We start from the raw sequence: 16804 nt of genomic DNA, 5'->3' as shown, positions 1-16804 counted from the left end.
CTCATCTCTACTCCAAACATCATCACATAGCAATACTAGTAACCTTTACATGCTAAGAATTCTTTATGAGGAAGGATTACACTCTTACCATCCAGCAATTCCAGTGTCACCGTCTGGTCCACATATTCCCACCAATGCTTGCCGTCTGTAGATACAGGTATCTCCCAGTTAGACCATTTGCAGGCCAGGTGGATGCAAACACAGGCGATAACCGTGGGCCTGTACTGAAGGCAGAATGTTGTGAGGTGAAGGCTGCAAGTGACAAAAGGGGGAGAAGGGGAAGAGAAAAAAGAAAGAAAAAAGGAAAGAAAACATTAGTTAAAGGCATCCCCCTAGAAACCAACACACAAAAAATCATAAAAGAATAAAAAAGACTTTAAGGGGACACTATCATAACCATTTTATATAAATCTTCGGATGCAGCAGATGAGATTAGGAGCAATGAGGTCCCATTGCTATGTCACTATGTCACGTCATCCAGAAATCAATGCCAAACATGTATCTAACAGTAGTAAGATACAATGGCATACATACACGAAAAAAAATAAGGGGGAATGCACCAACACTGGCACAGAGGACATTCGTAGCTATCCACAGCCTACCCCCCCCCCCCCCGCTACCTCAGCCTTAGCCAAAAAAATCAGAATTAGAAAAGGCGGCCTTTAAAAACTCATACCAAAACATGTTTAGTCATAAATCTACTATAATCACCAGCAATCAAGCGTAACTTGAAAAGATGTGGATTAAACCAGTTACTTTGGTGCTAACGTCTATGGATGATGATAGTGTCCCCTTAAAGCACAAAGCAAACCATGTAAATCTACATTAAAAGATAAAAAAAACAAAAACAAAAAAAAACACAAAGAAATTCGGTGAGAAATAGGTGAGCTTGTAGAAAGCGTCGAGAAGCCTCCAGGCCCTGTGAATCACAAAGACAGCAATGATACGTAATATCACAGATACTAAGGCGTCATTTAGGAAACAGTCTCCATTATACTATAGGCATCCTATACTTTCTGGAGGTCACATGATGTAGCCTGTTTTACAGGTCTGGCATTTCTGATAAATCGATCTTCATAAGTTGAGAATCTGTTTGGTGGGGATCAGACTTTGGGACCCCTACTGATCATGGTAATCAGGGAGAAAAGGAAGAAGCAGCACGCGTGCCTGACCGCTGCTATGGGGCTGCCAGATATCAGAGCGCAGCACTTGTCTCTATACTTGCAGCAGTCTATTTAGTATGCTCCATTGTCATATAATTCACTAAGGGGAAAGGGGACAGGCATGATGGGGATTGTAGTTTTGCAACACCTGTAGGGCTGAAGGTTCAGTTTCCCCATCTCTGATGTAAATCAAGACAAGTCCTGTCTAAACTAATCCATACCAGGGAAGGGGAATCTGCGGTGCCTCAGGCTGTTTTGAAACTACAAGTCCCATCATGTCTGGGCAGTAAAAGCCACAGATTTGGCTGTCCAAGCATAATGTGAATGGCAGTTTTGCAAAGGCTGGGGGACAACTGTGAGCCAGAGTGGATAAGAATTGACCCACTCTGGCAGACTCAAATACTAAAACTGTATGTCTCTAACATTATAGGGGTTGTCTTCAAAATAAAACCCTTTTAAAATGGCCTAAAAATACAGATATGCCATGACAAACGCTTCCTTTTTCTAATGAATATGTCCAAGTCACCTGCAAAGTAATCAAAGATCACAAGCCAATAAAAAGCACATTAAACCATTTCAAACCAACTAAACCCAATATCGGTCAACATATTTCAGGACACATCCACATACGATATTGTAAACTATACAAGTAAAACCCCCAAGAGAACAGAAAGCAGAAATAGATGTTGAGCTTTAAAAGGCAAAATGTCAATTGTTCTGGGCCAAAAACTATGTGCCCTTGTGCACCCCCCGACAAGCTGCTGCAGGATGGGCACAGGCCGGGATGATATGCTCTAGTGCCCATCGTGCAGGAGCACCGGGGGAGATGACTGTCCTCTGGGAGCTTAGAACAAAATGGCGACGCCATCCAATGAGAATACGAATCAGCCAGTGCTAAAGAAAAAATGAAAAATAAAAAAATGGCCACTGTTTAACATATAGCCAGCCTCCTGGAAAAACAAAGAAGAGTTATTAATATTAAACTCGAGGAGAACATACTGTGTCTTTTATACTGTAGAGCATTCTTTTTCTCTGAATCAGGATTCTGAGTCTCTTGTCTAACATGCACAATATGAAATATGTAAAAGATGAAGGTATTATTTCTAGGGTTTCATCTTTGCAGTATAGTTGGTTTGAAAAAGAATTGCAAGGCGTATTATAAAGTAAAAATAATGCATCTTGAGAAAGTATTATTGTATAAATTTAGAGAATTGTATCGATAGTGATGTGGTAAATTTGAATATCATTATACTTACCAAGATGCTCTAGGGTAAGTTTAGTTCTTTAGATGCTATTCGGGGCTACCAGTTTAGTAAATGCACTCAGAATCAAGAAACTGATCAGAAAGCAACACTACATTTTCTTGTTGTGCAATCCTCCCCTGTGTGTCAAAGGCCCGAACACAGTACAGAGCGTTAAGACACAGGGAAGAGACCAGGCCATGGAGGCAGCCCAGACCCCCCCGTGCACATAGGCTAGTAAGACACAGGAAGGGGACCCTGCAGTAAAGAAAGGTATAGTGTGCTATGACAGTGCAACAAAGGTTCGGATAACCACCTGTTGGTAGCCATGAAATAGGATGTCTGTGCCAAATCCTTGCTTGCTGCAAAAGAAAAGAAAACAGGCATTACATATCAGAAGTGCCAAATTACCATAAAAAAATACTGTATCCGGGATGATCTCAGCATCGCCCAATACAGGAATAAACATGGTTATACAAACCTCTCACTAACTGGGTACATTTCACCACATCGGTATGGGGATGCTCTATCGTGATCTCGAAGCCTGAAAGACAAGGTAGACTTGTCAAGGGGACCTGTCAATACTATTAAACGAAAACTAAAAGTATTAAAAAAAAAAAAAAAAAAGTCATACATTTCTATGCACTAAGAAAAATAGCTCAAAAATTTCTGACAATTTTACACCAAAACCACTAAATTTCCCCCAGAATACATGTAAATGCAGTAACACATTGCTTCCTTTTCTGCCTGTTTCCTAACTGAATTCAATGTAATTCAAAGGGAAATGCTTTACAGACATAACAGTATTCCAAAGCATAATACAAGCGTTTATGCTTCAAAATACACCATGTGAACATAGGCTAAGGGTCCTATTTCACGGGCCGAGGAGGGCCCATCAACGATGTAAACAAGCGGCGATCTGCTAGATCGCCGCTCGTTTACTGGGCCTATTCCACGGCCCGATGATCGTTGAGCGAGGGCTGCAAGGACATCGTTACCGATGTCCTTGCAGCAGCATACATTACCTGTCAGGTCTTCTCCGCGCTGTCTTCATCCCCGAGTCCCGCGCGCTCTATCTTCAGAACGGCCGGTCAGTTGACCGGCCAAACTTAGCCAATCACAGGCCGCGGCGGTCCGGGCCTGTGATTGGCTGAGCGCTCCGTCAGCTGACCGGACATTCTGAAGATAGAGCGCGCGGGACCCGGGGATGAAGACAGCGCGGAGACCTGACAGGTAATTTATGCTGCTGCTGCAGCCTGTCAAATCGTCGGTCGCCCGCCACGCACCGCTATTTAACCGTAGCGATGCGGGGTGGGGGAACAACGATTTTAGGTCTGGCCCTAAATGAACGATCAGCCGATGACACTATCATCGGCTGATCGTTCTCTCTATTTTACCGAACGATTATCGGCCGAATCGGGCCAAATGGGGCCGATGATCGTTACTGTGGAATAGGACCCTAAGTCTCTGAAATCTTATTCAAGAACACAGGGAGTTTATAAATACCCAAGGTCTGGAGCAGAACAGTTTCAAGTAAAACCAGCTCTTGAGCTTGCTGTAGGTAAGCCTAGGAAAAGGAACAAAACAGGAAATTGGTAATGAAGCAAAAAACAAGAAGAACAAATATTCCCATACAGAACAGTAAGGAAATGCAATAATAAAATGTGCAAAACTCTGGATGCATGTGTACAATAACTTCTGAGCCCAGGGCAGGAGAAGAACCAAGAAACCAACACATTATATTTATTGGCCATTTCCTATGTGTTGGGAGAGAGAAATGGAAGCTCTGAGCTGTGGGAACGCCATTGTCAACACAGAAGAACCAGAGAACATTTTTATTTTTTTTAATGTGTTACTACCGCTCTGAGCATTTCTAAATGTAATAGTATTTCTCTGGACAACACCTTTATGTGGACAAAAGTCGACCACCAAATTATGATGCCGCTGTGATTAAAGCCAAAGAGACTGATTTAGATCACAAGTTATCACTGCTGCACTGCCAGAAAGCAAAAACCACAAAGGATAGTAATGGGAAAGAGAAGTTATAAAGGATCCCCACTTACGTCGCTCTTTGTATCCAGTTGTGGATCAACTGGATTAAGACAAGCATGACAGACTTTAATGACATGTTCAAGTTTACGTGGCTGTTCCTCCACTTTAGCAGCCAGGAACAATGCAGTAGGAGACATTATCTGAGAAGGAGGAGAAAAATCATTCTATATACCATATCTAAACTAATATTACTAAATTACTGTCCCACAAAATCAAGTTGTGCTCTATACCCAGCATAGGAGATCAGGACACTAGATGGCGCTCAAACATATATCCCATAGATCCTGTGCATAATTACAATATAGGTTAAACTTTCCCATACATGCTATCATATTAACAGGGCTGATATAATGAAGCTGACTGTGTAACACATTGGGGAGTCTGACAGACTCCCTACTGAATAATCACATTTATTATACTGTATAATTATTATAAGCTATAAGAGCTTACAGCTTTTTGGTGTATATTTTGCTGTATGTCACCCGACTCTCCCTTACGTAGCACAGCAGCTCTCCCACCTAAGGTTTAAGACTGACGACAGGAGACGCTACAAAGGTGGTGGTACAGGCCAGACACTGCAGTAAGCATCAGACGCTGAAGCCGGACGTATACAGGTGGATTTGCTTCAACCTTTGACATTTACCTTAGCAGCTGGCCTGCCCTACCTCTCTGCAGCGCCTCCTGCTGTCAAGTCTTAATGCTTAGGCAGGAGAGCCGGCAAGCAGGGTCCTGGTGTATTGATCAGATTTCCTGTTTTCAGCAGGTTTACAAATGGAAGCGGCAATATGATTGGCTGTTATGGGCAACATCAGGGGTCTCATGCACAAAATCTTCTGAACATAAAATGATCTTGAGGATTCTGTGCAGAAGTCACATCGTCCGATCACACAGAGCATTATGCAGCAATGCAGACTATACACATTAACCAAGCTATTACTGCAATGTTCTTATTTGAAGGACAATTCTTATTGGGAGGTTTATGGTCAGTCTGTGTAGCTCTCAGCAGGAAACCCCTTTTGTACAGCCCCTGCAAGCTGATAATGGTGACTACTCTTTGCAGGTAGAAGGTCGTAGTTTGTGAAAGAGGAGACAGGGCCAAATGGGCACTGTACACAACTTGTCTATATAAGCCAACAAAAGATGAGGGTCATGCTGGGAGTCAGTCCACTGTTCACACACTGCTTCAAAAACATTTGTGGCCTCTGTAAATCTTTAAAGCCATAGAGAGACTAAGGGACTTTAAACACAGCAAATAAGGGGGGAGGATCAGCTTATAGAATAAAATCAATGTAATTGTACTGACCCAAAGAATAAGGCTACTTCCAAAAAGGGGTACTAATGTTGTCCTCAGCTTGTGTGTGGTATTGTAGCTTAGTTCCATTGACATGAATGGCTGAATTGTAATACCACATACAACCTGAGGACAACCGTGGTGCTGTTTTTAAAAGAAAGTAGCTGTATAATTTATAATCCTGGTTAACAAGATTGCTTGAAACAATTGAGCTTCATAGTGAGATCGGTGCTTGCTGTCTGCCTGTGTTTAAGCGTCTGTGTGATGCCCATACACATAGCAATGTCCCCCAACATGTGCTTCTTTAGCTGCGATAAAACTACTATGTGGAAACACATTTTAAGATGTGAAAAATGTACTAATCATAAGTCTATCACATGCCAAGCTGGTTTTCCTGGAAAATCCCTTTTCAACCACTCACAATCTAAAACCAAAGCGAGAGACATTTTCATGAAGACAAAAGATACAAAGGGTACTTACATTTCTGTGGTATTTGGTAAAAGAATGATGCATATAGAATCGGTGCATGTAAACAATGGCAGTGTTGATGGTTAGCTGGGATCTGTACAATCTGGTTAAGGAAATTAGCAGCTGGATTGGAAGCAAAAGTGAATAACAAAAGAATCACATCTCTGGTGCGCATAGTCTGAAGAGGAACCTGTGAAGACGGCCTCAAGACAACCAAACGCTATTAATCGCTCCGTTTAGTTATGTAGATGTGTAGGTATAGGATGAAGGAAGGACAGGACATCAAATAGATAGGAGAAGGCAGTGGTGTGAAAAGAGTTAAACCAAAAGCAATTAAATTTGAAAAGATTAACACACAGTCACCCAGACACTGGAGTGAGAATCCTATTACACTGAGCGATTTTTAACCATTAACAACTAACTATAAACGATTGTAAACAAGACTGTTTATCGTTAACCTGAAATCGTTCAACATATTACACAGAACGATAGTCGTTAGTTATGATAGTTTCTGCGATAATTACTATGATTGTTTATTCCGTCTGATCCCAGCAAAACAAGGAACAATGCGCAATTACACTGAACGATTAGTGAACAAATACGGAACTTGAGCGAACGAACGTGGAATTACAGCGAACGATTAACGATGATTTTAGGTTCAGATCTAAATCAATGACGAACGATTTTTCGATCATTGCCTGCAATATCACAGAACGATTATTGTTTAAATTCGAACGATATAACGATTTTTTTGCACGATAATTGTCCCGTGTAAAGGTGCGTTTACACAGAAAGATTTATCTGACAGATTTTGGAAGCCAAAGCCAGGAATGGATTTGAAAAGAGGAGAAATCTCTGGTTTGCTTTATGACCTGATCCCTTTTTATAGTCTGTTCCTGGCTTTGGCTTCAAAGATCTGTCAGATAAATCTGTCTGTGTAAATGCACCATAACAGGGCCCTAAGAGTCCTATTAGACGAAGCAATTTTTTAATGATTAACAATTGCAAATTAGATCAGGTATCGTTAACCTGAAATCGTTCACCATATTATACAGAACAATGGTTGTTTGTTACAGTCGTTTACTCCATCTGACCCCAGAAAATGAAGGCACAATGTGGAATTACACTCAACGATTAGTGAACAAATGTAGAATTATCGTGAACTATTAGCACTTAACTGGTTTTGGTGACAGCACCAAACGAACGATGAACGATTTTTTTTTTTATTGTTGCTGCATTCACAAGAAACTATTATTTATATTTAAACAATATAACAATAACAGGGGTGTCAAACTGGCACCCTCCAGCGGTCACAAAACTACATTTCCCATCATGCCTGGACAACCAAAGCTTTGGGAACTGCAGTTCTGTAACAGCTGGAGGGCAGTGAGTTTGAAACATGAGCCGTAAGACATGAGTGCTGTGCTCGGTTCTCTTTATCAGGCCCATAGAACTAAATACATCATAAGGCCGGGTTCCCACTATATAAGACAGCGGCCATTCTGTGAGCCGGCTGCTGTCAGTGACGGTCATCCTGGCCGCGGTACTGCAGGTACTGCCGGATTAACCTAACTTCTTTTGATTTGGAATGCTGGCGCATTGGGTGTGCCCACATTCTAAATCACCATAGCCGACAATGTAAAGTGAGGCCGGAGCTGCACTTAACATTGCCTGCATTGACAGTTCAATGAATAGCGTCCACACAAAACTGACAAGACAGTTTTCGATGTGGCCGCAAGGAATCCCGGCCGGAGTGTATACAGATGGTATACACTCCGGCTGGGATTCCACAGAAGTAAATGCAATGTATTTATTTAATTAATAATGCCTAGTGTTCCAATCTGTAACAGTTGTTATTAATTGAATAATTACGTTGTGTGAACACAGCCTAAGTATACATGTCTGATACATTCAAAAAGGAACCCCGATGGTACCCCTCCTCTTATGATCGATGGACCTTAACCAACCAGACACTTATCTCTTGGATGTGTGTGGGAAAACCTTTTAAAGACCATTGTCAGACTGTACTATGTCCACAATAAAACTTAGGGCCCTATTCCACGGGCCGAGCAACGATGTAAACGAGCGCCGATCTGCTAGATTGGTGCTCGTTTACTGGGCCTATTCCACGGCCCCGATGATCGTTAAGCGAGGGCTGCAGGGACATAGTTACCGATGTTCTTGCAGGAATACATTACCTGCAGGGCTTCTCCTGTTCTCAGTCTTCCTCCCCGGGTCCCGCTCGCAGCATCAGCAGCTACGGAGCGGCCTGTCTTAGCTGTCAGACCGCTCAGCCAATCACTGGCTGCGGCATTCCCGGCCAGTGATTGGCTGAGCGTCTGAAAGCTCAGTCAGGCCGCTCCGGGGAGGAAGACTGAGCACAGGAGAAGCCCTGCAGGTAATGTATGATGCTGCTTGAATTGTCGGTCTCCTCTCGCACCGCTATTCCACCATAGCGATGCGTTGGTGGCGAACAATGATTTTAGGTTTAAACCTAAATGAACGATTAGCCAATGACACGATCATCGGCTGATTGTTCTCTCTATTCCACTGAGCGACAATCGGCCGAATGGAGCCGATTCAGCCAATTATCTCTCCCGTGGAATAGGCCCCTTAGAGGTATCCCCACCAAAGACACTGATGGAACTATGTACAGAACATGCCAAAAAAGTTGAGGTTGTGTTCCTTCCTTTGCCATATACACGTGAAAGCTGTCAGATGAATGCTTGTTTGGCTGACCGCTACCTTTCCTAATCTCTCAATCACATGAGCACCCTTGTCCAGAAAAACATCCATATGTTCTGAATAGGGAAAACAGAGACAAGACACTGTCAGAAAGCTCTAACAGCAGCTTACCTCTCTGAGAATAGCAGCAGAAAAACAACATGTTCCATCCTTTTCACCTCGCACAGTGCATCGGGGGGAGCTGGGACACCCACATACATATCACATAGTCCCACAAACTGGGATCTTCTGACTTCTGTCTAAGGCATATGGTGGTGTTTAATACACAGACTGCTTCATAGCAGTAAAAAAAGACCTGTGTCAGTGATCATCTAGGAATCTAGAATAGCCTGAAATGGTTACATGCACTAAAGGATTTTATATAAACCATAACTAGGTCTACAGAGCAGACAAGGCCAGCTGATCATAAAAACTTACACAACCCCTTTAAGCCACAAATCAGAGAGCACAACTATAAGAAGGCAAAGGAGTCATCTCAAGAGTTACAGCTGCCACTGGGATAGGATATATGTTATCTGAGGGAATAGAGAAACGGCTAAACATGAGCCCTTCTGTTCCGTTCACTCTCTGTGGGACATTTGATGGTAGCCAAGTATAGTGTACAATGGTGGATGAGCATGTGTGTTGTCCCTCTATTCATTTGCTATAGGACTGCTGAAGAAAGCCAAATGGTCCTGCGCCAACTCTATTAGTCCCACATTGAGTGAATAGAGCAGATGTGCATGCCCAACCACCCCTCCATTCACTTGGAGTATAAGAAGCCCTCATGCACACGACTGGTTGGTCTTCCCATCATTCAGACCCCCAGCGATCAGGTAATTAGCACCTAAGCACCTATCCTGTGACTAAGTGTTAATCCTGGGATAATTCCTTTAACCTTAGGGAGAGAAAAAAAAAAAGATGTCCCTTCTACAGCTGAATAAGAGGGGCAAACTATTTCTCTTAGAAAAAAGCTGATAACAGGGAACAATAAATTATGCCATAAAACCTATATAACCCTGGGAAATAAAACATACAGGCCAGAAACTCCAATACACATTCAGTACTAGACAGCTAGGAGACATTTAAAAAGCATTGGTAAAATAAATTACAAGTTTGATGCATCTGCAACATCTTAAAATAAGGGTGGAGAACCTGCGACCCTCCAGCTGTTTCAAAACTACAACTCCCATCATGCCTGCACAGCCAAAGCTAGAGGTTGGAGGGCCGCAGGTTCCCATCCCTGTCCTAAAAGGAGACTGGGCCTCTTTCCAAAAACACTGCTCCTCTCTCATCCATGGGCTAAGTCTGATAATCACTTGCAAGGGCAGAGACACAAAATGAGATAAAGCCCATGGAAAAGAGAAAGCAGGCGCTGTAATATGCAACGTAGAAAGACAATGGTCAGCCACTGAGGAAACGTTTGCTCGCTCGCCGACTGATCGCTGTCTCTATTACATGGGGAGCGATCTGCCTGATTCTGTGTATTAGGGCCTTTACTACAAGAGGATACTCAGACTCGAAAACACACACCCTTTCTTCCAAAACCAGAGTCATAGCCTATAGCTGCCATACCATAAACATCATACAGTGAAAATCCTATTGAAAAGCAGTGGGTTGGAAACCATTGCTTCAAATCAGTATTCTCCAACCTGCTGCTATAAACTACAACTCCCATCATGCCCTGCTGAGAGACTAGTATTCTGTATCACATGAAGCCTGCCAGGTCATGTTGGGAGTTGTCCTTTTGCAACAGATAAATGGCCACAGATTGGAGAACAGTGCAAGATGAAATACTGGGGATCAGGCCACTATCCTACCATCTATATCCGCTGAGGCTGAATTACTGCTAGGATGACTCAATGCTCAGCCAACTCTTCATACAATACAAAGAGTCACCATAGCAGATGTTTTCAAGTGTGTGGGGGGAGGTGATCCAGCAGTGCCCCCAATTATGGGATTGGGGTTCCCACATCATATGGGATTATTACATCATATCAAACCAATTAGACTTTAAAGGCTGACAAACATGGAAACAATAAAAAATATATCTCTACTGAATACAACCCAAACAGATACAAGACACCAAATAAACAACTGTGCTGGACACAAACCAAATACAGAACACTAAGTGGATACAAAATCACTAATACTGAATAAGACTGGGATCACACTGTCACAGGTTCCTTCTATTATACCAGATCTGAGACGATAAGTGATAAAAAAAAACAAAAAAAACGCCCAACAACTATTTTTTAATCCAGAAATGGGGAACCTTCAGCCCTCCAGCTGTTGCAAAACTACAACTCCCATCATGCCTGGACAGCCTAAGGGTCCTATTACACTGAGTGATTTTTAACGATTAACAATAAACGATCGCAAACAAGATTGTTTATCGTTAACCTGAAATCGTTCACCATATTACACAGAACGATAATCGTTAGTTACGATCGTTACTATGATTGTTATTGCGATCGTTACCATGATTGTTTATTCCTTCTGATCCCAGAAAAACAATGAACAATGTGCAATTACACTGAACGATTAGTGAACAAATGCGGAACTTGAGCGAACGAATGTGGAATTACAGCGAACGATTAACAATAATTTTAGGTTCAGATCTATATCAACGATCAATGACATACGAACGATTTTTAATCGTTGCCTGCAATTACACAGAAGGATCATTGTTTAAATTCTAAAGATTTAACGATTTTGCTCACGATAATCGTTCCGTGTAATAGGGCCCTAAGGCTAAAAACTGTAGTTCTGCAACAGCTGGAAGGACGAAGTTTCCCAATCTCTGGTTTAAGCCCTGCAGAATAAATGGACACCAAGTGGAAACCAGTCGGACCCCACTAAAGTCAATGGAATTTCTCAAGATCCGGTAGGATTTGTAAGTGTACATTCAAGAAAGAACCGACTACCTGCACTTTACGGCGCCGAAAAGACAAAGGCCCCAAATGGAGCCCTGGCGATATTGTGAACCCAGCCTAAAACACTAAATTAAAAAACTAAAAAAATAAAATTAAAAAACAAATAGTCCTCACCAACAAAATAAACATCTCACTAAAAATAGAGAGCAGTAGAACACTGACTGACACAGAGCAATGCACTGAGCACTTAAAGGGATACAAACCAGAGGGACAAAACTATAAAGCAGGGATAGGAAACCTTTGGCCCTCCAGCTGTTGCAAAACTACAATTCCCATCATACCTGGACAGCCGAAGGCTAAAAATAGTAGTTCTGCAACAGCTGGAAGGACGAAGGTTTCCGATCTCTGGTTTAAGCCCTGTAAAATAAATGGACACCAAGTGGAAACCAATCGCACCCCTCTAAAGTCAATGGGATCCCTCAAGATCCGGTAGGATTTGTAAGTGTCCATTCAAGAAAGAACCGTCCGGCTGCACTTTACGGCGCCGAAAAGACAAAGGCCCCACCCAGCCTAAAACACTAAATGACAAACTTAAAAAAAATAAATTTCAAAATAGTCCTCACCAACAAACTAAACAGCTCACTAAAAAAAGAGAAAGCAACAGAACACTGACTGACACAGAGCAATGCGCTGGAAACCAGTCGGACCCACTAAAGTCAATGGGATTCCTCAAGATCCGGTAGGATTTGTAAGTGTCCGTTCAAGAAAGAACCGTCCGGCTGCACTGGCGGATAGTGTGAACTGCAATGGAGCCCTGGCGATAGTGTGAACCCAGCCTAAAACACTAAATTACAAACTAAAAAAAATAGTCCTTACCAAACAAAATAAACGTCTCACTAAAAATAATGGGATAAAAACCAGAGGGACAAGACTATAAAGCAGGGATGGGAAACCTTCGGCCCTCCAGCTGTTGCAAAACTACAATTCCCATCATGCCTGGACAGCCAAAGCTTCGCTTTGGCTGTCCAGGCATGATGGGAATTGTAGTTTTGCAACAGCTGGAGGGCCGAAGGTTTCCCATCCCTGCTATAAAGGAAAAAGCAAAGACAAAACACTAAATAAAGCTCATTCAAAATCTTCTCTACACATAAGCTGAAGCTTTTTTTTTTTTCCTTTGAATAAGCTTTATTTAGAGCTTTGTCCTCTACAAATATAAAATTGTGAGGTAAAATGTAAAACGACCTGACGAGAATTTGTATAGACTGAGATGCGACCATGTCTCTGTGAATTGCAGTAATAATTTCGTGTGTTTGCGTCAGAGTGGTCGGCGGCGGCGGCCCCGGGGGATGGAGGCGGCTCCCCGGAGGCCGCACTTGCCGGCACACTCAGCTGCTCCCAACCGCCTGAGCCCGAGACAAAGAGCCGCAGAGTCCGCGAGCCGAGCGACCATCCGGGCCCCAGCCGTCCCTCCCTCAGAGCCACCGCCTCAGCACTCGGCATGGCAGGCTTCCCGGCCGGCACTAGGCCCCAGCTGACTGACAAAAAGGATACACATTGAGCCGCTGACCCATATCCTGGATGAGATTGGCGGCTTGCTGCCGGTACGAGAGCTCCTTGTCGGCCTCCACCCCGCAGCGCCTCGACGGGCTGTTCTCCAGCTGTTCCCGGGTGAAGAACCAGCGAGAATTCGGCGCTCGGCAGTCCGCCATCACCGTCTGCCGCCGGACCCCAGTGCGTCACAATCACCGGAACTGACGTGATCCTGAGCCGGAAGCGCTTCCCCTCACGTGACCCGGACGTCTTCTCCTCAGTGTATGCGTGTGTATAAGCGCCGCGCAGCCTGACTGCCCGGATACATAGCAACCCCCTAGCAACAGGGGGTAGCCACGCCCACTGAGAGGGTCACGTGCTCTCATCTACATAAGAAAGCGCTTCCGTGTGCCGGGCCGGCTGCGGCCTGTAATCCTATCCGGGCTCCATTGTCTGCGGCTCTGATCGCATTACAGGCGGGGGCCGCAGCCGTGTCCTTGCATGCCCTTATAGTGACTGGCTTCACACTCATACAAAGAGATTTATCTGACAGATCTTTGAAGCCAAAGCCAGGAACAGACTATAGACAGAGAACAGGTCATAAAGGAAAGACTGAGATTTCTCCTCTTTTCAAATCTATTCCTGGCTTTGGCTTCCATAATCTGTCAGATAAATCTGTCTGTGTAAGCGCCCCATTAGACTAAATAGCATACAGATCATTATTTAGTGATTTTTGTTTTTTGTTTGTCACTTTTTTTTTAATTTTTCACAATTTTTATTAATGCTTTTTGATATTTCTAGGCAATTATTAGATCGGTGATTACTGATCGGTGCTGGTGCATGGTATTGATAGGATAGATTAGTAAAACGCCCTCTGGCCGCCGTCACATGACCTGCGCCATTCCTGTCACCGACCCTCTATAACGCTACAGTCGCTATGGATACTGGTCTATGAGAAGTTAGTGACAGACAGTGATGTCGGTCATTAATAGCGTAAGGCTTCAGCCCCAGAGCTCTCCCCATAGTATAAGGGCGGTGTTACACGGGACGATTTTTCGTCGATAAACGATCTCAAACGACTGCTATGACGAACAATTAAAGGGGTACACCAGCCCGGCCGTATTTTTCAGATACGGCTGGGGAGGGGCTGCTTACTTACCTCCTCGGCTTCAGTTCCGGGTCTCGGATCACGGCGCCCCCGTCCCGCGGCAGCTTCCTGGTCTCAGCTACCACACGACACATGACGTCTCCAGGCAGCTCAGCCATTCGGCGGCCGTATGCTCCATAGTGTGCAGTGAGGAGTTCGGATGCGGGCGCGCATGGATGCGCCTGCATCAGACCTCAACAGCGCTAAAGTTCTGCAGTACCGTCCGGCTATATCTTATCTGACACCGGGCGTTCCGTGACCTGGCCGAGTCACTGAACGGCCGGTCTTATACAGCGTGTGAACTTACCCTTTTTAATGGAAAATGGATCAAAATGAAGGCACACAAATACCTCCATTTTTTTTATTTTTTATTTTTTTTGCAAAAACGGATGAAAATAACGTAGTGTAAGCCCAGCCTTACCGGAAGAAAGAACACGACCCACAAAATTGGCTATATTTTTTTTTAATTGTAATATCAGAAAATGTTGGGACCCAATCTGCTGGTCCATCATCTTCCCCCATCCCACAGGGTCCTATTACACGGGGCCATTATCGTGCAATAAAATCGTTATATCGTTCGAATTTAAACGATAATCGTTTTGTGTCATTGCAGGCAACGATCGAAAAATCGTTCGTATGTCGTTGATTTAGATCTGAACCTAAAATTATCATTAATCGTTCGCTGTAATTCCACATCCGTTCACTCAAGTTCCGCATTTTTTCACTAATCGTTGAGTTCATTGTTCATTGTTTTGCTGGGATCAGGAGGAATAAACGATCATAGTAACGATTATTGCTCTGTGTAATATGGGGAACGATTTCAGGTTAACCATAAACAATCTCGTTGGCGACCAGTTACCGTTAGTCGTTAATTGTTAAAAATCTCTCCGTGTAATAGGATCCTTACAAGTCTGTAAATCTCCCGTCTAGACCATTGATGGATCCTAAAATACATAAATAAGTGAAACCCAATAACCCCCCCCCCCGCGGTGTAAGGGAGTCCGTACCAGACAAAGGACAGAGAGTTCTCCCCTGCCGCATACAATGCAGCCGGCTGCCGTCAGGCTCCGCAGTAATAGGATAATACTATGGGATGGCGCTGATCATTATGCGGATTGTCAGGAGGATCGCGGCTTCATTAGAAGGAATAATGGCGCCAATCAAGACGAGACGCACAATCGCTGTTTATTTAACCTTTCGTGGGGAAATAATGGGTGTGATTGGGAGATGTAATTGCTGATGTGGGATAAACACTACAGATGTATGGAAACATCCCAGCAGCTGTCATTGTGGAACGCGCAGCACGCCAGACGCTGATCCAGAGCACGGCAGTCAATGGAAAGAGGATTATCCACACTATGGAGTTACAATTCACACCCAAATGCTTATCGTTAAGTAATTAAAGGGGTTCTCCGGTGAAAATCTTTTTCTTTCAAAACAACTGGTTATCGAAAGTTATATAAATTTGTAATTTACTTCTATTAACAAATCTCCTGTCTTCCAGTACTTATCAGCTGCTGTATGTCCTGCAGGAAGTGGTGTATTCTTTCCAGTCTGACACAGTGCTCTCTGCTGCCACCTCTGTCCATGTCAGGAACTGTCCAGAGCAGTAGCAAATCCTTATAGAAAACCTTTCCTGCTCTGGACAGTTCCTGACATGGGCAGAGGTGGCAGCAGAGAGCACTGTGTCAGACTGGAAAGAATACACCACTTCCTGCAGGACATACAGCAGCTGATAAGTACTGAAAGACTGGAGATTTTTAAATAGTAGTAAATTATAAATCTACATAATTTTCTAATACCAGCTGATCTGAAAGAAAAACCTAAAAAACAAAACATTTGTGTGTATTCCAGGCTCTTTACACATGCACACTCAGCTTGGTTGAGAACACGTTTAGAACACATAGGCAAGGGTGCAGGTGTATGGGGGCAGGAAGAGAGATTGCTGTCAGCCAAATATAAAAGAAATATCCATAATTAAAATCCAACGTGTCTGGCTAAGCATCGGAGAACGATATTTGTTTTTCTGTTTATAACCAACAATATGGCGGTCAGTATTAAAGGGGTACTCCAGAAAAAGATAATTATAAGTCAACTGGTGTCAGAAAGTTATACAGATTTGTAAATTACTTCTGTTTAAAAAATGTCCAGTCTTCCAGTACTTATCAGCTGCTGTATGTCCTGCAGGAAGTCGTGTATTCTTTCCAGTCTGACACAGTGCCACCTCTGTCCATGTCAGGAACTGTCCAGAGCAGGAGAGTTTTTCTATGGGGATTTGCTGCTGCTCTGGACAGTTCCTGCTATGGACAGAG

At 43.5% G+C, this 16804-nt stretch overlaps 1 protein-coding gene across 5 annotated transcripts in view; it reads right to left on the bottom strand.

Moving 5' to 3' along the window:
* CCNT2 (cyclin T2) overlaps positions 1 to 13621 on the bottom strand; it is a 36492-nt gene extending 22871 nt beyond the window's left edge. For 4 of the 5 annotated variants that reach the window (XM_069982635.1, XM_069982633.1, XM_069982634.1 and 1 more), the window contains exons 1-7: positions 13367 to 13621; positions 6228 to 6309; positions 4468 to 4596; positions 3911 to 3971; positions 2886 to 2948; positions 2721 to 2766; positions 89 to 252 (exon numbers count right to left, since the gene is read on the bottom strand). In XM_069982635.1, the coding sequence (XP_069838736.1) occupies positions 89 to 252; positions 2721 to 2766; positions 2886 to 2948; positions 3911 to 3971; positions 4468 to 4596; positions 6228 to 6309; positions 13367 to 13524 (703 nt within the window). In that variant the 5' untranslated portion in view covers positions 13525 to 13621. Of the gene's footprint in view, positions 1 to 88; positions 253 to 2720; positions 2767 to 2885; positions 2949 to 3910; positions 3972 to 4467; positions 4597 to 6227; positions 6310 to 13086; positions 13154 to 13366 lie in introns of those variants that run through there. The other variant, XM_069982636.1, reaches the window with a different exon arrangement.
* Between the last annotated feature and the right edge of the window lie 3183 nt (positions 13622 to 16804).

Source organism: Dendropsophus ebraccatus, chromosome 9, assembly GCF_027789765.1.
Source record: "Dendropsophus ebraccatus isolate aDenEbr1 chromosome 9, aDenEbr1.pat, whole genome shotgun sequence".
Classification (NCBI taxonomy): domain Eukaryota; kingdom Metazoa; phylum Chordata; class Amphibia; order Anura; family Hylidae; genus Dendropsophus; species Dendropsophus ebraccatus.
This window is presented reverse-complemented; position numbering and strand designations above follow the sequence as displayed.